The sequence below is a fragment of the Cryptotermes secundus genome, unplaced genomic scaffold, assembly GCF_002891405.2.
Source record: "Cryptotermes secundus unplaced genomic scaffold, Csec_1.0 scaffold2719, whole genome shotgun sequence".
Classification (NCBI taxonomy): Eukaryota; Metazoa; Arthropoda; class Insecta; order Blattodea; family Kalotermitidae; genus Cryptotermes; species Cryptotermes secundus.
Window position 1 is genome coordinate 61,543 of NW_019742042.1, and position 23,335 is coordinate 84,877.

The 23,335-nt window shown below is 37.5% G+C and overlaps 1 protein-coding gene across 6 annotated transcripts in view; it reads right to left on the minus strand.

Moving 5' to 3' along the window:
- LOC111873019 (ATP-binding cassette sub-family A member 3) overlaps positions 1-23,335 on the minus strand; it is a 96,077-nt gene that overhangs the window by 18,772 nt on the left and 53,970 nt on the right. For 4 of the 6 annotated variants that reach the window (XM_033754923.1, XM_033754922.1, XM_023867377.2 and 1 more), the window contains 12 exons: positions 23,073-23,238; positions 20,775-20,916; positions 18,793-18,907; positions 17,134-17,283; positions 15,476-15,565; positions 13,974-14,113; positions 13,197-13,428; positions 11,065-11,272; positions 7,211-7,483; positions 6,137-6,407; positions 4,692-4,869; positions 1,037-1,373 (listed from right to left, as the gene is read on the minus strand). In XM_033754923.1, coding sequence (XP_033610814.1) covers positions 1,037-1,373; positions 4,692-4,869; positions 6,137-6,407; positions 7,211-7,483; positions 11,065-11,272; positions 13,197-13,428; positions 13,974-14,113; positions 15,476-15,565; positions 17,134-17,283; positions 18,793-18,907; positions 20,775-20,916; positions 23,073-23,238 — 2,302 coding nt within the window. The remainder of the gene's footprint in view (positions 1-1,036; positions 1,374-4,691; positions 4,870-6,136; positions 6,408-7,210; positions 7,484-11,064; positions 11,273-13,196; positions 13,429-13,973; positions 14,114-15,475; positions 15,566-17,133; positions 17,284-18,792; positions 18,908-20,774; positions 20,917-23,072; positions 23,239-23,335) is intronic. The other 2 variants (XM_023867378.2, XM_023867379.2) reach the window with 2 other exon arrangements.

The window sequence follows — 23,335 nt, forward strand, 5'->3', positions numbered from 1 at the left end:
TGTATATATACATCAGTATAAAATAAATATCTGAATTTGATTTTATTATGTATACTGTAATATGCTGCAAGAATTCTGCCACCTTTATTTCTCCATATAATCACTCTCCAGTTACCCTGGGGAAAAAGACCAAATGCAGCACCTACGTAAAGTAACACATAAAATTATACTCACATAGTCTTTAGAGTTATGACACTGTGTACTCTAGTAGGTACGTACCTTAGTCTTTTGAGTTCAATTTGTACTTCTAATTCTATACTGAAAATGAAGACAACATAACTGACAACAATTCAAATATTCCCTAAAAAAATTTTTGCAGGTGGGCTCTTTTTATTCCTTACATGAGTATTATGAATGGAAATCAAGGAATGATTGTGCTTCCTATAGATAAAGATTGCGCCTATTATTTGTCACATCTAGAATATAATATTATCTGTCTGTTTTTGTTTATAATTGTTGTGAATGGCACCTGATTTTTGACGTTGTTTGTTTCGGTGTCGTGTCTGTGATTTGGTTTGATGTGTTACTTGTTTGTGTTCTACAACTGTTAATGTACTACAATTATATGTGGCCTTTTTAAATGTCTTGGATATTTAATTTTTAACAATTTATCATTTTAAATGTACTTTTTATTGACATGTTCTATATCTCAAGGCAGCACTGCCAATTGTAGATCTCTGGAACGAAATAAATATGTATGTATGTATGTACAACCACCTACCAGACTATACAGTGTTATAACCCAGACAACTAGTATTTAAATCTTCACTGCCATGAAAACCTCAAATCTCATGTATATTAGATCTGAGATTCTCACAGCAGTGACTTTGAAGATCAATATATTTTGGGATATAACACCAAAGCACATGATGTTACAGCCCAGAGGACAGAATTCTTCATGTAGGTTAAATTATACTTCCAAGCCTGAGGCCCTTTTTGACAGTTTGTAATGGTGTTTAATAATTTAAAATGTTTGTAGATCATAAATATCACTAATGAAATCCTACTGATTCCATTTTAAACATTTTACACTTACCTATTCTTAACATATCAAGGAACATAACTAACAAAAAAGGAATGAGACCAAGGAATGTTACAATGTTGGGCAGTATGGATTGTGCTGAGTCCATCTTGTCAAAAATGTAGGAAACACAGGTTGCAAATAAGATGGAAGCAGGACAGTAGAGTATGATGAGCATGCCCATGGTGCAAAATGCAGGCGGCTCTTGCAGCGATGGCAGATCAAATAGAAAAATGAGTGTTAGTAGTGCTATACAGATGAACAGCATCAGTCCAGCAAGCACCACAAAGTAAGTGAAGAAGTACATGAGGAGAGATAGCCCATTCACCCGCAGTTGGTTTTTAGATTTTATCTGTGAAAGAGGAATAATTTAGTTAAGTCATGTAGAACATGACACAGCAATCTATGAAGGGACGCACTCATATAAAATTTAACAGAATATCATATAGAAGATCAGAATTCTGCAGCATGCACCAATTTCAGCAAACTTCTACTGAATATGTTATTTAAGTGTGATTTTTTGTTCTCAGTTTCCCCGTCATCATTCTTTTACCCAAATAAATTGTGAATCTAATTGTTACCATACAATTCTAAGAGTTAAGCAAATCTTGTAGCCAGAATAGCTTGAAGATTACTACCTTCCGTGTTATGATATCATGACACCAAGACACAAAAACACTGGTTTGGTACATAAATTACAGTGTTTCAATGGAAGCTGTTGCTTCTGTCCTCAGGTTAGAGTAGCAAGCCAGTTGAAACAAGAGGTTCTGGGAAGAACTAACTGCCTACTTTCTTTTCACTACATATGACAAGGACCACATAGAAAACACCACGAACTATTCCTCTATTTCTATATGTGTATTCATTGCTGCTGGATCGTGTTCAGTGAGCTGTTGCCTATTATTGATAGGGGGGAGACACAGACATAGAGACAGTAAAGTGATCTTACAAGCCTCCTTTCATTTATTCAAAATAAGGAAAGTAGGCTAAAATAAGTCCTACCCCTGAAGGGAAGGGAGGACTAGGACTATCACTTGGGATTGATGCCAGGGCCTTGAGTAAAACAATAAAAACTGGTGGCACCAACAGGAGGATTCCATTTGTAAGGTGAACGTTAAGGGGAACAGAACAAAAAAGAAACATGAGGAGTGGAATGTGGGTAAGAGAGAAATAAAATAAAATTATATTAAGAACAAGAAATAAACTAACTACAAAACTATGTGTTTTCATATTCCAGATGGAAATATTCTTATAATCCTTAACATGAGGACCTCATATCCCACAGGACTGCTTAATTTATGAAGCCAGTTGATACAGATTGGGTGCCTGGGTATAATACCCAACAGACCAGGACTTTTCTCTCTGTCATAACATCCAACTGGTTTTGAGTTCACAAAGCATTTTATCTAATGGATACTTCAGGTTCCTTCTGGGAGAAAAGTGACCAGAATATAAGACTGACCATTCACCTCATCTACTACTAAGGTTAAATATAGACCACGCCATAGCTAAAGCGGTTAGTCGCTGGCTTCCCACCACGGCAGCCCGGGTTCGATCCCGGATCTGGTCAAGTGGGATTTGTGGTGGACAAAGTGTCACTGGGGCAGGTTTTCTCCAAGTATTTCGGTTTCCCCTGCCAATCTTCATTCCACCAATTGCTCCACAATCACCCTCACCTATCATCTGAGGCTGGCACAATAGGCCAGAAGTGGCCACAGTACAAGGGACTTAGTCCCACCCCACTAGCAATAAAAAAAAAGGTTAAATATACAGAGTTCAGCTTCATGCTCTGGTGTTTGGACACAAAGATGCTTTCACCTTTGTTACGTTAAAAATAAGTAGACTGTTTTCAAATGAATGTATTCATAACATAATGCACGAAATATCTAGCATTCGTCTGACTTGGGACCATTGTAGAGTTATTCATTCAATCCAGAATTATATACTCTTCTCTTTTAACACATTGCAGATGGGGCAAGCTAAAAGTCATGATTTAAATCCCGTACGTTGTGCATGAGACACATGCACAATTTCTGGAATTCTTTAATCAGTTTCATGCTGATAACAGGTCTAACCATGGACACAGTGAAAGGAACAAAAACTACCTCATGGACCTGAATCACCTCTCCTATGTTCTTTTACACTTTCTAGTATTTAATTAGAATCCCAAGCAATGAGGTTTCCAAGGTGTTTCAATGGGTTTATAAATATGTAACATGACTTGAATATAACTATCACCTCCTAACAGTATTTATTGAAGAGTTCCTTTTAAGAAATATTCTCCATTCCATTGTCAATTCATCTTTCCTATGTCCAGAATATTCTTCCCAAAACCTTAATACCATAACAGATCCCCTTTCATATCTATACTAAACAATGGTTAATATCATAATAGTAATCTTCTTTCTATATACAGAACTACTTAATTGCCTGTTAAAAATTCAATACAAAGTCTCATATTTTTTCCCACTATTACATCCCTCACACCTATCCCCCATATTTCTTTCCAATCCCTTTTATTTTTCTGTCATATCATCGTTCCTCTTCCAATTCCTATCTATCCATATAGTTTGGATAAATATCATAGAAAGACAAATCTTAACTAAACTTTCTAAACTACAACTGTAAGTGTCTGGCACTTCGCCTTGCTACAGTTCTTTTAATGAAGCTCTTTCTATTTTATACATAGAAAAACTTTAACCAGACTTTCTAAATTGCAAATGGAAATTCATCCTCAATTGATCAGAATATATTTTAACGGACTCTGAGGAAGCAGTCCTTATGAAGGGTTTGAATTTTTCAGTAACACGTCCACACTCGAACTTGGATATGGCATTACGGTGGAATCTGTTGTTTCAAAGCTTCCACAGACTAAGGGCATGGAATTCAGGTGGAAAGTTAGATCCATGCTAGTAAAAAGTTTGTCCAGTGATTTAGGCTAGCTCTTTCTAAGGGACTCAACAGAATAGGTGTTTTCCCTCACCTGAGGATGGAAACAGATCCAGTTTCCGAAACGTTGTGTTTTTCCTAGTTATCTTAAAAACCAGGACAATGGATAAAATCCGAAAACCCAATATCTCTGTGTGTTATACACCATCGTCAGAATCCTATAGTAACTACTTGCAAATGGAAATCTTTATAAAAACTGGATACAGGCACAAGTACCGATAATTTAAAACAAATATAGTATTTACTCTTAGAACAAAATTTGTAACTGATGCCAAAAGCAAAATAAATACAATCTGCATTACAATGAAATAGTTTAAGTAAACACCAGCCAATATGAATGACAATAGCAACATCTGTCACTAAACTGCTTGGCTAAGTAGTAGCAATCTAGCCACATATTTTGGAGGTACTTGGTTCTAATCTCGGCCAGGACATCGTTATTCAGATTGGGGTTTTTCTGTTGCTTTCCTCAGTCCTTCAGGCAAATGTCAGAATAGCGCTTCATTAGGCCACAACCATTTCTTTACAAATTCTTTCTATATCACCAACCGACTATCATCCAACCATTTAACATTATACACTCTATCTACTGAAAGCATCATAAAATAACCCATAAACAATTAATAATGTCAAACAGGGAAAATAGTACATCCTCTGATGATACATAGATAACAAAAAAACAACTGGATTTTATGTATAAGGTAAATACATAAATATTCACCTCTCGATCATACACCATATCAACAGCAAGGCTGACAGGCACAAGGACAAAAGTCATGCCGATAAAAATAGCTGATGAGAATGTGCCCATATTGAATTCCTCTGGCTGTGAAGTCTGCTGGAAGGGGTGTGTCTTCACAACAATAGGCTCGTTCTTCACTCTTTTAGACATCAACATCCTGAAAGAGATTATTAAAAAGGAAAATGGTAACAGTAAAAAAGGTGGCCGGTCCTTAATTAATTATGCTCCACAGTAGGAATGACATACAGGAAACAGGAGGCATAATTCCGGTATTTTTTAACCTTTAGCACTAGATGGAGGTGTGTGGCTAGCTGCACTTCTTGACCGTTTTATCCGCAGGTAAGATCGCTTGGAACCCACCGGGCAGGACATTTAGGCACAGTGAAATGTCGAAGAACTCCTCATAGTTTTGAGTTAACCCTTTTCAGGTAGCTTCACCTTTTGCAATCAGATTCCAAGATAATGAAATTTTGCACTTAAGAGGCATACTGTATTGAATTATGTTTTGAATACATATCATATATTTGCAACTAAAAGGTGAAAGGACATGCCATAGCTCAGGCAGTTAGTCACCAGGCCTCCACCATGGCGGCCCAGATGTAGGCAACATGTTCTTCCGAACCACACAGCATAACAACCTAGAAGACCAAAGTCTCAATAGACTGAGAGTGAGAACAAGGTGTTGAGGACAATATCTGGACCTTAGGTGGAGGAAGCAATGGGAGGTTAGAGAGAGCATCGTAACAAGAAGGTTAATAATTTCTACTCTTCCACTAATGTTATTACAGTGATCATACTAAAGAAGATAAGCTAATTAGGTTATGTGGGATGCAGAGGAGAGAAGTGAAAATTATGAAAAATTTTAACTCTTTTAAAAGGGACTTAAAATCCTTTCTGTTGAAACCTTCTATTTGTTCCATTGATGAATTTATGTCCCTTTAATTTTTAAGTGAGTGTGTTATGATTTTATGTTATGACAAATATCTTGTCCTCACTTAATCTATAAACAAATTTTGGATGCAGGGTTTCCTTTGGTTATTGAATTGTTGCAAGTGGAATGATGTATTGTATGATTGATGTGTATGAAATCTACAGGTAATTAATTTTTATAGTATAGTTGACTCATCTACAACATATATGTTATATTAATATGTAGTTACTGACCTGTTCTATATCAAGAGGTTGTATTACCAAATATGGATTCTTGGAACAAACAAATTGATTGATAATGTAGCAGAAGAGACTGCTAGATAAAGACAGAAATGGAAAGGCCATGCAAATACAATGGCTGAAGACAGGATGTTAAGCATAACGTGATTTACAAACCTGCAAGGTGATGGGCAAGGAAACAGTAGAAATTTTATTCTGATACAGGTTCAAACAGATCTCAGCAAAAATAGTATAGTAATATGTAGTTCTCTAACCTGTAGAAGGCATTACTTAGAAGATTAATTACTATGGGTAGCGAATGTTGTGCTGTGTCGTTGTATATGGTAGTAATGTTAATTTCAGGCATTTCCCACACATTCACATTCAGTGCAGCCATATGTGGAGCCAAGTCAAGGAGAAGTGAGAAGTTTCCATTGTATAGATCCACAAATGATGATCCATTCTCTTCTAGAGACTGCACAAATTCATCAAGAGATGTTGATGTCGCATTGTGGAATGCAATCCTTGTATGATTCTTGTATGTGTCTGAAAAGGGTCAAAATACCAGTTTTATCGAAAGTTAATTACTTAAACCTTTAAAAGGAACACAGATACAGAACAAATGCCTGGGAATGTCTCATACATATACATAGTAATACATTTCAGACAGTTGATAATTTCCTGCATAATAGTGGTGCAATATGCTTATTTTTATCTTGTCATTCTTTTCTGTTAAATAACAAACATTACATATGATATAAAACTGTAAACTTCTATTCAGATATCAGGTTACTGAATAATACTATAACAACTATCAAGCTTTTTTTTTTTTAATTATACTGCTAGAAATATGACTGATAGAAAAAAAAAGCACAAACACACACAAAAGAGAAGGCTTAATATGCAGACATGAGATGCAATAAAGTCATGATCAGATCAAGAAGAATGAAGAAAGTAGGTGCGAAGGAGAGCAAATTCAGGAAAAAACAATTGTGAAAAAATAAGGTCTATAGAACAAACATACAGCATAGGAAAGTTAAACATTTCAAACGAAGAAGAACCTCATAGAAATAAAAGCAACAAATTATACAAACAAAAGATATAAACTGAGAATTGAAGGAAAAAAGGGAAGATAAAATACAAAATAAAATTGAACATCACAAAAGACATCAAATATTAATAAAATGAACAGCTGAATTTGGGACATAACAAAAATACAAATAAACTGAAATAAAAAGAAAGACAAACAGTCAGAGAGATAACAGAAAAAAATGGAGTTTGAAAAAATAACATAACTAATTAATATTAAATTATGGTACTTAAAATACACACGAAAAATATTTGGTCACCTGCATTAAGAATTAGTGATTTCATCTTGGGGTCTGTTGACTGGATGCTGTGGATATACAGCCCACCTGCAGCAAACCCCAGTGGAAGGATGATCATGAAGTATAGCCTCTGAATGTCCCGAAACATTCGCAACATTCGTAACCTGAGTAGTGCTACTAATGTTTGCCACTTATTTGGATTTGTTTCTATTGTGCTGAACCCTAGTCCAGTTACTGGATGTTCATTTGTTTGGTTCATGATGCCATCAATTTGTGTGTCCCCAGCTCCTACACCTGAAAGTAACAGCTTAAAATTGAATAATTTGCATCAAGACTGAAACAAATTTAATTTGATCCTAATTACTTATAAGCACATTCCTTATAATTCAAGAATAAAAGTAATATATGTATGTAATATAATAAAAAATAATATAGATTTGGGCACACTTTGATCAAATTAGTGGGATCTTCTCAGGCAATCATCCATATAAAGATGGAATGAATGGAAATCCATTCCATCTTGACACATCCAACTGACCAACAAGAATTCTTTGCAACTGCTCACCATGAAAACTTCAAATTTTATTTAAAAGGATCATTCTAAAATACTGTAACTGATATGACTTTTACATTTAATCTATTAACAGTAGGCCCTTGTTATCTGACACCTCAGTGTGCCACGTATTCAGTTATACTGCTCCTTTGACCATGCACCCCAACACAATCATGTATATTTTATATCATGCAGATTCCTGTGAATCATTTTAGTTGCACTATGAGAATGTATTGCAACACTGCTTGCAGTAGCGTACAAGTAGAGGGGGTAAAATTCATAGTTAGCTGTAAATAATCTCTGTGTTTCTGATTTCTCTAACCTTTGGATTATCTCAAACAGAAAAATTTATTGAGTAAATCTTTTACCTGCCCAACCACGGCCAAAAATGTACCTTCAACTTAATGCTTGCAATTCAGTCACTGCATAAATACTGTATATGTAATAAAATGGAGATTCCACAATTAGATAAATTTCAATTTCAGTTATAATTCGAGTACCTTTCAACGCAGATGCTGAAACTGTCCTCTGACACCTGATTTATATTGAGGGTCTACTGTATATATTTATCAGTTATTTCATGACATTGCTAGTAGTTCAGACTACAGTGAAACTCCTATTTAAAGTTAATTTGTGGACCAGTGGTTTTGAACATTAAACTAGAGAAAATTTTAAATGGAGATAATTTAACACTCAGTTTATTGACTTCACATCATTGTAACTGAAAATTAAACAAGAGAAAAATTTATATCAAAAACATGAAATGGGGGTTCCACTGTATACAGCACTGAATGGTAGAATTATTAATGTATAATGAATTGGAAAGGATGAGGAAGGTAGCAGTCATGACATAACTCAATGTATTATCATTGCAGTTGCCTGGAGGCACTGAAGAAAACTATGAAAGTCATTAGTCAGGAATGTCAGTGTCCCAGACAAGATTTGAATCGGGCACCTGCCAAATGCTAGTCAGAAATGTTACCATCCAAGCCAACTTCCTCTGTACACTTCATCAAGACAAAGATTCTGTAATACTGTGTTTATAGCACTGATACCTCAAGAGAGCCTACTGAACCAGCTCCTAATTATAATAAGTGATGAACATGGAAAATTAATAGAATAGTTATGGGCTGGAGAAAACTAATAAACTATGAGGAAAAATTTTAACAATTACGATTTTGTACTCTACAGACTTCACATCAACTATTTTTTGTTTAATTTGAGCTTCTGTGATAAGAAGCTAATGACTAACCATTCAGGTAAGGAACAGCTAAACTATTACAGTTTGATTTGGGTAACTGTATTGATACAGCACAGATCAGTGCTTAAGGGTATTTCAGAACAATGTGAGAAAGAAAGGAACCCCAGTGAAGGTTAGGTAAGTCTTATAGATAAGTCACATTCACAGAATAACAGACAATGATATTCAAATGCAGTAGAGTATCAAAGAGAAACTTGCTACTGCGTGACACAGATTCTCTAGAATACCTGCCAACCTTTAGAATTTCAAAGAAAATATCCATCAGGATATCTATTTTCTTCTAACTAAAATTTAATTTGTTTAAGTATCTTTATAATTGAACAACATATAACCGAGTAGGATGGTGTAGCAGTAATGATGTGGAATTGAATTTGGTAGGGGTTCGGTTTGAATTTTGGCCAGGACCTGGCTATTTTGACAGAGATTTTTCATGGTTTTTCTCAGTCTCTGTGGCAAATGCAGAATAATGCCTTGATTAGGCCATGACTTCTCTCTCTCTTCCTAAGTCTTTCCAGTTCATTATTCATCAATCATCCTACCATTCAATGCTATAGAACAGAGTCCAAATAAACCAACAAACAGACAACACATGATACCAAAAAGGCACATACCATGACGCATACGAACATTAAATGTCCTGAGATATTTATGTAGGATATATACAACTGGAAAGCGTGAGAACACAGCCTTGATTTGAAAACAGAACCTATAAAATGTAAAGACATCCCTGTTCCATATCAATCACCATGTCTGTGCAGTTCACCTAACTCAGACTATGTAGCATATCATGGTTTGATAATAGTGAATAATACACTGGAAACCATGTGGTTGTGGCCTAATTTAAAGTACAATCCAGACATTTGTCAAGTGAGACTGATAAAAATCACAAAAAAGAACCTGAATCAAGATAATCATCCTAGATGAGATTCAAATTTGAAACCTCTCAAATTCAAACCAGAAGTACTGTTGTCTGAGTCAACATGCTCAGTGGATGTACACATGAGAAATTAAGCTTTAGATCCATTAGCCATTTTATGCATCACAGGTACTGTATATCCAAGCAGCCTCCGTAGTCTAGAGGTAACGTTCCCACCTCATGACTCGTAGTACGTGGGTTCAAATACCCAGCGGAGGTCGTCGAATTTTTAAGGGCGGAAAAATTCAGGGAACAAATCCTCCGTGTCGTAGCTTTACGGCACGTAAAAGAATCTCATATCTCCAAAGGAGGTCACTGAGCCAAAATTGTGGACGTTTCCCGCCCAACAGCAGTCACTAATACCGCCGGTAGATGGGGGAAGCATTATAGATACTTCTCAGCCAGTAGAGCCGGTCTCACTGGCTGGGCGGGACTGATAGTAAGCACCAATACCGGTAGGATACAGAGACTGGTAGAAATCATAGAGGGAAGCACAATGGACCACTACAGGTTTAAGTGCATGGGGAAACCCATGCTCTCCAATAACTAACTAACTACTGTATATCCACAGTGTTAGAGGAAACCCGTTCAATGAGAATGTATCAGATGAAGAAGACACGATAAGTTCGTTGTCATCAAAAGGTCCAAAAGACAATAAAAGACAGAAATATATGTAAATGTCTCTATCCATTGTAATTTCAGATTCATAATATTCATGTCCTTCTCCTCAGCACTCTATTCTCGTTCATCCTCGGTATAAAGTTCTTCCATTAAGGAAAAAGACCAAGTTTTATACTCATCCTGAGCTAAAATTCTATCATGTCCACAGTAATTTATTATATTCCTTAGTTTATTTTCTACTCCCTTCCATCCAGCTAACTGATATTTCCTTTCACTCATCAACTGTCACACCAGTGACCATCATGTTCACAGCAAGATAGAGCAATGTAACGTTAATTAATCAAATAAATTAAATTGTAAAGGTTGGTAGATATGTACTAATGAAGGGGAAGGGGGTTGTGCCATTTTATTTTTAAAAGAATCCTCCCATAGAATCAATTAGTTTTTTTTTCACTGATGCCTAGAAATACCACATAAAGAGACATCAAATAGTGAATAAAATTTGCTGTGGGCCTGAAACCTGCCTCTACCTCTCCCTGGCACATCTCCCGTAGGCCCCGTGGCAGTTGTGATGACAGCACCCTCATTCTGGAGGCTCTGGTATGAAGTACTCTTACTCTGAAGCGACAGAGAGCGGCTCAGCGCACGATTGCGCACCATCTTCTTTGACAGGTTGTCCATTGTCCCATCTGTCTCCTCATCTCGCTCCAGACGTTCCAGGTGGAGAAAAACCTGTAATATTCACCAGATTGGAAATAAATTACAAGAGCGATACTTTACTATTCAGTTACAAATCCCATTCATTGTAGAAGAAATACATAGATTGTCAGCAATCTACCAGCAAAGCCTTCTCGGACACAAGAACAGACTAGTTGTAGAAGTTAGCAACCCACCCAATGTAAGAAGAAGACTGAGTAGACAGCGACCTTCTGACCTACCACGAAGATTAAAACCATCACCATTCCTCTACAGGGCCTGTCAGAGTATTATCAGTGGATGACTTCTCCACTCAACACACCTACTTAGAACAAATTTACTTATTACTCCATATTATCGAGAATATATTGTAAAGATGCTATTAATTAAATAAATAAAAAAAAATTATTCCCCTAAATCAAGTTCACACAAGATATACATAGCTCCACATCCCAGAAGATGGCATTCTTCAGTCACCTCCATGAGAATCTCAAATCTTACATAAATTATCATAATCCTCTTCAAACTAACATCTTTCTGATGCAACTAACTTGGCCCTGTGACTTTTCCATGCCTCATATACTTGTATAGTAGCACTGGATGTCAGCTTCTGTCAGGGTGTTGATGGCATCAGTTACAGCATTCTGAATGCTTTCAAGCGTTTGAAAAAGATATAACTTGAGTATTTATTTTAATTTAGGGAACAAGTAAAAAATCACAGGGTGACAGATATGGAGAATAAGGAGTCTGCAGCAGCATGGGAATGCACTTTATGCCAGCAATTCACGACCTGACAGTGTTGTGTGTGCGGGCGCATTGCCATGATGAAGCCTGAAGAATCCAATACTCTGCAATTTCCATTCAAGCTCGCATCACCCTCTTTCACATATGGTCCAGGCCATCTAGATGATATTCTTAATTCCCTGTGACACCAGGTGGTACAAATTCTTTATGAACTAGCCCAAGAATATTGAAAAATATTATGACCATTGTCTTCATTGATTTGCAAACTTCCTTCTGTCTTGGAGATTGCGACATGTGCCATTCCTCACTGTGCCTCTTGCTTTCAAGATCATATTCGAAAAATCCACTTTTGTCAGTGTCATGCCCTGAGTAAGAAAATAGATAATTCATTTTTGAGCTATTCAAGCATTTCTGGAGGCAATTCATTTTGACCCACTTTTTGATTACTGTTCACAAAACTCAATTGCAAAAATTTTCTTGATATTATTCTTTCCCATTTTTGTGATACTGTAACTAACCTGCATTTACATGAACCTCAAGGCTGTGCCATAGCTCAGGCAGTTAGTTAATGGCTTCTCACACCGGCAGCCCGGGTTTGAGCCAGACCAGAAATGAATGAAGTCCAAAAATTCAGTAATCCCAAATGTTAAACATCATCATCATAACCTTTTTGAACTGATTTCTCTGATAATTGTGACCAATCCCTAAGTTCAGAGAATTTCTTGAATGTCTGAATAACAAAACAGCTCAAGGAAGAAGTTGTACCATGATTTAGTGTCTTAAAATATCACAATATTAAAAGGAATGAAATTCTTCAAATAATTTTCCATTTTTCTCTAACAACTCTATTACCAACAGAGCTTGAATGGCTTAGTTGGTATTAGAACCAGGCTGAAGAATGAGCAGCAGGGCTTTTATTCCTTACAGGGAAAAGATTTTTCTGTTCTCCACAGCGTCCAGAACAGCTCTGGTGCCCACCCAGCCTCCTATCCAATGGGTACCATAGGCTCCTTCATCAGGGATAAAGCAGCCAGGATGTAAAGCTAACCACTCACCTCTATCTAGTGCTAAGATCAAGAATGTTGGAACTACAATTTCACTCCCCCATACACCTTCATTGTGTAGGACTTAATTAATTAAGCACAGGAAAACTTACCTTTACATTTACTCCAGTATCAGTTATAATCCCTGCAAGGTTATGAATGTTCTTTCTCACCTCTTCAAGCGTTGTCATGGAAACGCCATAACTGCTTATACCCAATCGGCTAGCCCTCGTGTTAATCTCATGCTCAATGGCTGAAAAGAGTGGTGCAAAGTTTTCCACAGCATTGTGTGGCAAGATAAAGCTGAGTTCCCTCCCATGGCGACGAGCCTTCTCTGCTTTTGGAACATGACTCGTCACAAGACGTGTAATGGCATGCTCCCTTGATACCCCCTCCAGGACAAGTCTGTAAAATGAATATGATTTCAAAGGATCTTATCAATCACTGGGATGAAGAAAATATCTGAGAAGAATGCAGACCAAAGAAATAAGCAACAACCTTGTCAGTCAGAGCAATATCTTCAGATATTCTTCTTAGAGATATGCATACTACCAAATTCATTTTTTTTATTGCTAGTGGGGTGGAACTAAGTTCCTTGTACTGTGGCCAATACTAGCCTATTGTACCAGCCCCAGATGATAGGTGAGGGTGATTGTGGGGCAATTGGTGGAATGAAGACTGGCAGGGGAAACCAAAGTACTTGGAGAAAATCTACCCCAGCGCCACTTTGTCCACCACAAATCCCACTTGACTAGACCCCGGGATCGAACCTGGACCAACGTGATGGGATACCAAAAGCATTAAAATCTGATCTAAGAACCAAGCTGCAATATTTTCAATACTTTTTATTCAATAAATCTGTGACAATGCACTGTCACTACAGTCCAGAAGAACTCTTACTAGTACCTTAAGAATTTTCAAAAACATTTCACATATGTGCCAATACTCACGTTAGATGGTAACCAATACCAAATTTGTTTTTCAAGAACAGGGAAGATCCACAACATCGGAGACGACCTTTTGAAACAACAGCCTTTCGATCTGCAAGAATATCCGCTTCATCCATGAAATGCGTTGTAAGCAAAATTACCTGTAATTTATTAACAATTATTATATAAAGTTGCAGAGAAGGATGTTTGCTTAAAAAGACAAGATGTGAAATTAATTCATCCCTGATAATACACTCAACAAAATTTTGGTAACATAAAGGAAAACTTATTTTTTAAATTAATTCTGAATGCTCATTCCAGATCTAGACACAAAGATTCTTCACCATGTCACAATTTTGCATAGTGAATTCTAAACCAAAACAGCATGCTTTTTTGGCTTTTGTAATTTTGTCTTAGTGTTCATAAGAGGTCAGACCGCTTCTGTGATCTAGTGGTTAGAGTTCCTGACTACAGATGCAGAGGTCCGGGTTCGATTCCCGGCGCTACCAGATTTTTTTCTGAGAAGTAGCGGGGCTGGAACAGGGTCCACTCAGCCTCGTGATGATAACTGAGGAGCTATTTCAAGGAAATAGCGACTCTAATCAGAGAAAACCGAGATTAACGGTCATGGAGGATTCGTTTCATTGACCACGTGACACTCTTTATCCACTAAACTTGGCACTAACTTCGCCAACAAGTAGCGATCGCTTGATCGGTATATTTCATTTCCAGACTAAAACTATGGAGGGTTTTTTTTTCCATAAGAGGTCATTGGTGTGAATCATCATTCTGAAAATTCATGCCCCAACAGAAGATAAAACTGGTGATATAAAGGAGAGGTTCTATGAAGAAGTAAAACGTGAATTTGATAAATTCCGTAAATACCATATGAAAATGTAGCATGTAGCACGAAGTTGGTGAAGAGGACAGCATATAGGATATTTGTGAAAAAGTTATGAGGAAAGACATCACTAGGAAGACCAAGACATAGGTGGGTAAACAATATTAAAAATAGATCTTAGAGAGATACGATAGGATGGTATGGATTGGATTGATCTGGCTTAGGATAGGGACCAGTGGAGGGCTCTTGTGAACACAATAATGAACCTTCGGATTCAATAAAATACTAGGAAGTTCTTGAGTGGCTGCACAACTGGCGGCTTCTCAAGAAGGGCTCAGCTCCATGAGTGAGCGAGTTCATACAATTTATGACATAAAATGCAATTAAATGGTTATTTCGTAGAAGTTGTGAAAAAATATTAAAATTTTATGTACTGAGAAATTGATTGTTGATTTCAATTTCAGACTGCTAATTATTCTCCTTGCTTTCCTACCTCAGCCTCAGTTCTCATCCTCCATTCCCTACAATTACTGACCAGTCAGCTCCTCTGAAATGCTTATTAATATCTACTACAATATAAGGTGCCACATCACAGATGAGAGCAAGCTTCATCATCATTAGTATAAGAACGTCGAATCTCACATTTATGGTGTTTCACATACTTCCTTAAAATATATTGTACCTTTCCATGTCTTCTATTTTGAAGGACAGACCACATATGTCTCCGAGAGTATGGATCAACACCAGCTGTTGGTTCATCCAAGATAATAATCTGTAATCATGTTCAATCACTGTTACAAATAATTGTTTCATTAATCAGCACTTTATGCAGGGAGGAAACAAGTTAGGAAATGTGCACAGTATAACAAAGAGCCAGGATATTGCAGTCAGCATAGTGATAGGCTAAGGGCTGAATGGCCAGGGTTTGATTCCCAGCATGGGCAAGAGATTTTTCTCTGCTCCACAGCTTCCAGACAAGCTCTGCGGCTCACTCAGCCTCCTATCCAATGAGTACTAATGTTCCTTCCCTGGGGTGAAGTGCTCAGGGCATGAAGCTGCATCCCCACCATAATCTAGTCCTTAGGTCAAAAATGGTGGAGCTATACCTCCATTCGCTCATATGTCTTCATGACACAGTGTTTAATTAATTAAGCACAGGGACAACTTTATCGTTTTCTTTTTACTTGTACACATACCATAACAATTCTGGTGAATTTCCTATGCCCAATAGTTCTCAAGTTGTAAAATTGGAAAAAAAAATCTATTTAAACATGTCATAAAACTTATGGAAAAATATATTGGTCATAAATTATGGGTTTCATTTTTCTTCATAACTTTTATTCAAAATATTTTATTTAAATAAATACAAGCATTTGTTGAGTTACGCATGAGATATGTATAGCAACATGTGTAAGTTTTCATACAAATTAAGTTTCTTTTTCTTTCCAACATTAATCAGAAGTCAGATGTATCATCAAACTTCAGTAAAACTTAACAAATTTCATGAACATTCATTTAACGGTTCCCGCACTCATATGCTTGGACAAACATGGTTAAACTAAAAGGACTAGTCTTTGAACTTAGCATTGTGAATGTGCCAAAACAGGTGTCATATCTTCTGGGATCTTCTAGCTTTTGATAGTCCTTTCCTTACCTTTAAAATACCTATTAATCACACACAAGACTATAATTTACCTGATCCTTCAAAAACAACAACTGTCATTATTTAGTTAAACCATTTACTTCCCTAGGTCATTCACTGGGAATGTGCCTCAGAAAGAGAATATAAGAAATATGTATGGAATTTTAGTAGGAAACCTCTTGCAAAGCAGATATTTAAAACACAAAGATGAAGATTAGATGAAAATACTAAAACAGTCCACAAGGAACCCGATTTTAATAGCATGGGCCAGATTGAACTGGTCCAGCATTATGCCCATTGGCAGATTTTGTTCTAGTAAGAATGAGTTTCTAGTTCCTAATGCAGGTTACATAACAACAAATATGAAATGGATTTAGAAGATAGACATATAGTAGTATCTATTCTTCTTCAGTAGGAATGCATGCAAATTTCTAGTCAGAACACCTGAGGCAAAGAGACCACATGGCAGACCTAATCATAGGAGGGATGATAATATCAAATGGATCTTAAAAAAAAAGTAGGTTGTAAGGATGAGGACTGGTGAGAGTCCAGTAGGTGGCTCAGGTGAACTTGATAATAAATCTTCACATATAAAAAACAGGAAATTTGAGTGAGTTAGCTTCAAGGATTCATAAAGTCAAATTTTTAAGGCACTTATGGAAATTAACTTTTTATTTTAATACAAGGTGACTACAAACCCTTGGGTCTCCAATAACAGCAATGCCAACAGACAACTTCCTCTTCTCCCCACCACTCAAATGTTTGGCAAAGGTGTTTGCTTTGTCAATCAGGTCAATATCTCGCAGAGTTTTAGACACTTCGCACTCAATCAAGGATGAATGTATTCCCTGTAACAGTTCATAAATCACTAATCAGACATTTACTGACTTACCTTAGTAAGCTGTGATACCTGTTAATAAAATGGCTAAGGGCTGGGCAGCCAAAAGTCATTTCCCATAATTGGTTTCCCCTCTGCCACCATATTCAGAAACCAAAAGTTGGCTTGCCTGTTAACATTTCTAACTTGTGTTCAGGAAGCGCCCAGTCTGAGTTATGATCTGCACAACAATTATCTTGACTGAGCTCTTTTATGGGTTTCCCAAGTCACTCCATGCAAATGGCATGATAATACCTCTAGTAAGGCCATAACTGCTTCAATCCACAGGCCCCTATTCATTATTCATTTATGGTTCAGCACTACTCACCTAAGCATTCAAGGGGTTAAAAACGTACAAAAATTTACCCAAATTATTCCCATTTTCAGGGCATGGTATTTAGGTGCCTGAAGCTACAGCAGAATCGGCTTTGTTGGTTAGATCTGAATAAACTTTTGAAAGCAGTCGTATTTGTTGAATAGTTTGAAATCTATTAAACAGTTGTGGGAGCCTCTCACAGTGAAGCAAGCGCTACCCAATCAGCGCTCACCATGGCATCTCCAATGCCCATTGGTGGGAAAGTATAAGCATGCAGACTTTTGACACGCTAGCATCAATCACAACTGTGCAACAGCAAGTCTGCTAGTAGCAGCACTGCAGCTGAATTCGCCAGTGATTGACAGAGCTCATCACTCCAGCCAGTCTGCCTCACTGCCACTAGCACCAGCTAGTCTGCTACTGCAAGAGCTTCACCCGGCATCCCGCAGGAATGCTGACTTGCAGTCCACAGCTGCTGGAAGGAATAATGCTGACACTAGCACCGCTTAGCCTGCTGTAACAAGAGTATTGCCCGGCATCCAGCAGATGTGTCCAGCTCCCAACAAACGGTTCTTTTCAGGGACACTAATATCACCACCGTCACTAGCTCAGGATAGCCTGCTACAAAGGGAGTTTTTTCCAGTATTCATCAGGCACGCTCTGCTTCCATACTCGTCTGTAATATTCATTCTAACAGTAATAAACATCTGTTATAGATTTAAGTGGTTGTCTCTCCATGCCACTGAATTTGATATCCATCATTCTAATATACATGAAAAATGGTGTGGTTCAATAACTTCTTTAGGCATATAAGTTCACAAATTTACTACCAATCTGGCAGATGGGTACTTATGTTTCAGTAGCAATGTTTCTTCTGAAATGTTGGTACCTACCTACCAGAATGTGTAGTATTATAACCCCAATAATGTGGATTTGAACTGCTGCAAACACCTCAAATCTTAAATTCACCATCCTTGACATAGATCATGCACAATTCATGAATATTAATGGAGAGAAAGAGACTAAACTTGATGAAGAGCATAATTTCAACCCTTATAAATCACATGATTCTAAACTGAAATGTTTGCTTTATAAATAAATCAGATTTTTGGCATTGTAAGTCTGTTTGTGACTGACTTTAATCTGATAGAGAGAAACACTCACCCGAACAGCTGCAAAGAACTCTAGATGTTCACGAGGTGTCAACATATCAAACAAGATATCATGCTGTGGACATACCCCAGTCATCTGGCGGATTCTGTGCATGTCATTAGGATCCCTAATAATAATACAGAAGAGATATTTTATGTTATGATCATGCATTTCATGTTCAACTAATCTAAAAAATGTCTGTCTTACAGAAGAATTATACTTTTTCCTTGCAGTGAAGTTTTCTTGGACAGTCAGTCATGCTAAGTAATTTTGTCATCTAGATCTGGATGACTTCCCAAGATTTCACTGCATTTAATTTGCATGTTAAAATCTTATATTTTTATTTTCCACACATAATCAGAACATTTTTCAACCCATACATGCTAGTACCTATTCAGGAAATCAGTATATACATACCACCAAACCTGTCAAATTCGTTCATCTTCCAGTACACTGCATGCCTCAACCTGACTAACCAACCAAACAATTATCCAACTAACTAACTAGCTAACTAGGGGCACATGGTAGCGTAGTTGGTTGAGGCACTATGCTACAAGCCAGAAAGTCACGGGATCAAATCCTGATGAGGTCATTGAATTTTTTCAATTTAAATAATCCTTCTAGCCACACTATGGCTCTGGGGCCAACTCGTCCTCTAACAGAAATGAGTACCAGGAATATTCTTGGGGTAAAGGGCGGTCGGTGTGTAGGGCTGTCAACCTTGCTGCCATCTATGAGTCGATTGTTTAGAAAATATGGAAACTTCAACATCTCACAACCCTAAGGGCCTCCAAGGCCTGTTACAGGGATACCTTTACTTTTTTTACTTTACTACCTAACTAACTACCTCCATGGAGCTGAGTCCTTCTTGAGAATGCCAACAGTCGGCCAGTTACACAAATATCCAAAGAGTTTTATGAAACCTGAAGGTTTATTATCATGTTCACAAGTGTCCATCGCTAGTTCCTACCCTAAACTGGAAAAATCCATAACACACCATCCTCTTTCTCTAAGAACCATTTTAATATTATGTTAACACCTATATCTAAGTCTTCTTAGTGATCTCTTTGCTTCTAGCTTTCCCACCAAAACCCTGTATGCATTCCTCTTCTCTCCCATGCATGCTACATTTCAGGCCCTTCTTCAACTGACCGAATCCTTCCAGCTCTGGGGTTGACTATCCTCTAACAGAAAGCGGCCTCCGTAGTCTAGAGGTAACGTTCCCACCTCATGACTCGTGGTACGCGGGTTCAAATACCCGGCGGAGATTGTCGAATTTTTAAGGGCAGAAAAATTCAGGGAACAAGTCCTCCAGGAAGGACTTTAAGCTGTGTGTCCGTGTCGTAACTTTACAGCACGTAAAAAACCTCATATCCCCAAAGGGGATCACTGAGCCAAATTCCAGGATGTTTCCCGCCCAACAATAGCCTCTAAGGCCTCCGATAGATGGGGGAAGCATTATAGACACCGCTAATCAAGTGGCTGAACTCGCTTGCTCGGAGGGACTGATGGTACGCATCATTTATCGGTAGGGTAAAGAGACTGGTAGAATATCATAGAGGGAAGCACAACAGATCAAACTGGTCGCGGTGCATGGGGAAACCCACCCTCTCTAAATAACTAAATAAATATCTAACTAACCTCTAACAGAAATCAGTGCCAGGAATCTTCCTGGGGGTAAAGAGCAGCTGGCACGTGAGGCCAACAACTTCCCCGCCATCTGTGAGCCAACTGTCTGAACAATGTATGAGCCTTGAAATCTCACAACCCTGTCAGCATCTGCAGCCTGTTACCAGTATATCTGTTTTAATGTGGATACCTCTGCCGTTACAGTTCCATTCATCTTGGAATGACTTGTTCCCCTTACCATTGTCCCTCTGAAGACACCCCCAAAGGGCCAAAACACGTAAGTTCATATAAATAATTGTATTATTTATGATAAACGTGTTTACATTGTTAGCTTGCCATCCAAAGCTTAGAGTATATTTCCTTACCTAACATCATATCCAAATATAAAAGCTGTTCCTGCAGATGGGGCTGTAAGTCCTGTCAAAATGTTGAAAAGCGTGGTCTTGCCTGCTCCATTGTGACCAAGAATAGCTGTAATTTGACCTTCATAAATTGCTAAGTTGATACCTGAAACGTTTTAAGTACAAGTTAAACACGAGGCCATGGTACGCAGGTCAGAACCTACTAATTACTTGTTTCAGACATGTGAAAATCTTAGTTTGACTACAATATATCTCGCATTCATAAATATTCAATTAATCGACGTTCACATTAATACATTTGAAAAATTAATATTCTGTGTCTGGTAAGCAAAATGAATTTTACTGCCATAAAACACTTGACAGGTTGCACACATTTCACGTCCCCCCCCCCCACACACACACACACCCACACACATACCAACACACNGTAATCGCTTTTACATCATGTTTTTTGTTGTGTCATTCCAGCACTGTTCATGTTACAGCAATATCCCTGAATCAGTTTCATATTACAGCCACATCCCTGAATCAGGTTCATTTGTGCTGCCATAGAGCAATCCAGTGAGTGTCTTCTATTAGGTGTTTTGCTTTTTTCTGTATTGTTATGTTTGACAGCTTCATATGTGTATGTACGTTCTTCCTGTAATAATTAGGCAATTGTATAAACAAATCTACTACATGTGAAGGACTTTATCTCTTTTCATCCTGGATTAAAATTAGAATCCACACAAATCTGTTTAAAATTAGTTACTGACATTGCTAAGCACAATAAATTAGACTATATACATAATTACCTCCCTTGCTATTATTTATACAGTGAAATGTCCATGTAAGGTATCTTTGAGGAGAAGTGAATTTGATCATAAAACTAGGTAAGATCTTAAATGGAGGGCTGACATTACCACCTTGAAATCACTGAAAATAAACATTAAATTAATTTATGACCGAACAATATTTAAAAAACGGGTTCAGAAATATTCCATATACTTTCCCATATATGCTTGATGTATAATAGACTTCCTATTTTTGAGAGAATTGACATTTCACACTGTTATGCCTGCAGACCTAAAAAAGGGACTCAACACCCCTGGGTTAAAAAATGAAGCCTAGTCAGTTTACTGCGATGAAGAAACCAGGAAACAAACACAACTTGTCTGGCATGAAGTGAGCTGCTGCTTTTGACACTGAATCAGTGGATGTGCCCAGTGCAGTAGCCTTAATATTGATGGAAAGTACGAGGAAGTGCCGACTAGCAGCGATTTTTATTATACAGTCTTGAGGTCGGTAATGACAATGACCATACTGAAGATCAAAAGTATTATGGGAGGCTACGACCATTAGTCTACTGACAGTGCTACGTGTGTCTTGCACCAAGAGGGCCATGAAACCAAGGAGGAGCTGCAGCGTCATCATACTTCTTTGAAATCAAAGTAAGTGGATCCATGTAGTATTGCTGTCAAACCAGACAGCTGCATGTAGGGACTGACCTAAGGCTAGATAACCATGTTTTGTAACTAAATTCACTCCTTAATTATTATGTTAGTGATGTAAATAAATGTGGACGATGGCAGACCCAATTGTTATGACATTATTCCTGAGAATCCTCAATCTCTGAAGACTAGTAATGTTAACATCAGTACTGAGTGAAGATTAGATTTGGCTATGACCCAGAGCTACCTTCCTTGAAGGACCTCCAGTCCATACTGATCCTTTCGGCAGACAAAGGTTTTCGGGGTATTTGAGCCAGCTAAAATTTTGCCACAAGGCATACAGTAGGTGATAGCAGTGGGATAGAAGACCAGACCGCTGCATAACACATATTTGAGCTGCTAGAGGGCACTCTGTCATTTTTCTGAAGATACCACCTATGTAGTTTTATTTAATGAGGTAGTCTCTCTAAACTACCGAAGTTTAATCAAAACCATTCAGGTAATTTTTGAGAAAAGTGCAAATGTGTTTTTGCAGTCTCATGAGATGATCCTCTCCCTTTTGGGGGGGAGATAAATGTTCATATTCACCAGGCGCTCGCTTATGACAGATTAATCCTTAAATCCATGAATAAGATTTGTCCCACTTTACAGGCACTACTGAGGTATACATATACACAGACATAGAGATAGACAACATTCCAAAATCCACTTTTTCATGTATAGGAGCATCAAAAATGTGTAAATCCTTAAGAATCTTGGGAGAAACCTTTTTTTTTCGTCTAAATACTTTCTCATATTATGTATATGAGAAAATATAAAGCATAGTTTCTATAAGTGAATATACATTATGTAGGAGATTTGTTCAACTCACCATTAACTGCCCTGACTTCAGGTTTCCTGCATGCATGGAATGTCTTATAAAGATCCACTATATTTATGGCTTCCCGTCCTTTCATTTCCCGTGCCACAGTTTCAATATCTCGGTTCAATTCTTCACCTGTGTTGAACGAATCCGACTCACCATTTACAGATGGAATCTAAAGGATCAGAAAAACAATTATTCTAAACATATGCATTCTTCTCCTCTTGAGACCGACTGCAATCGGTATTCCCACCAGAGCGGACAAAATACAT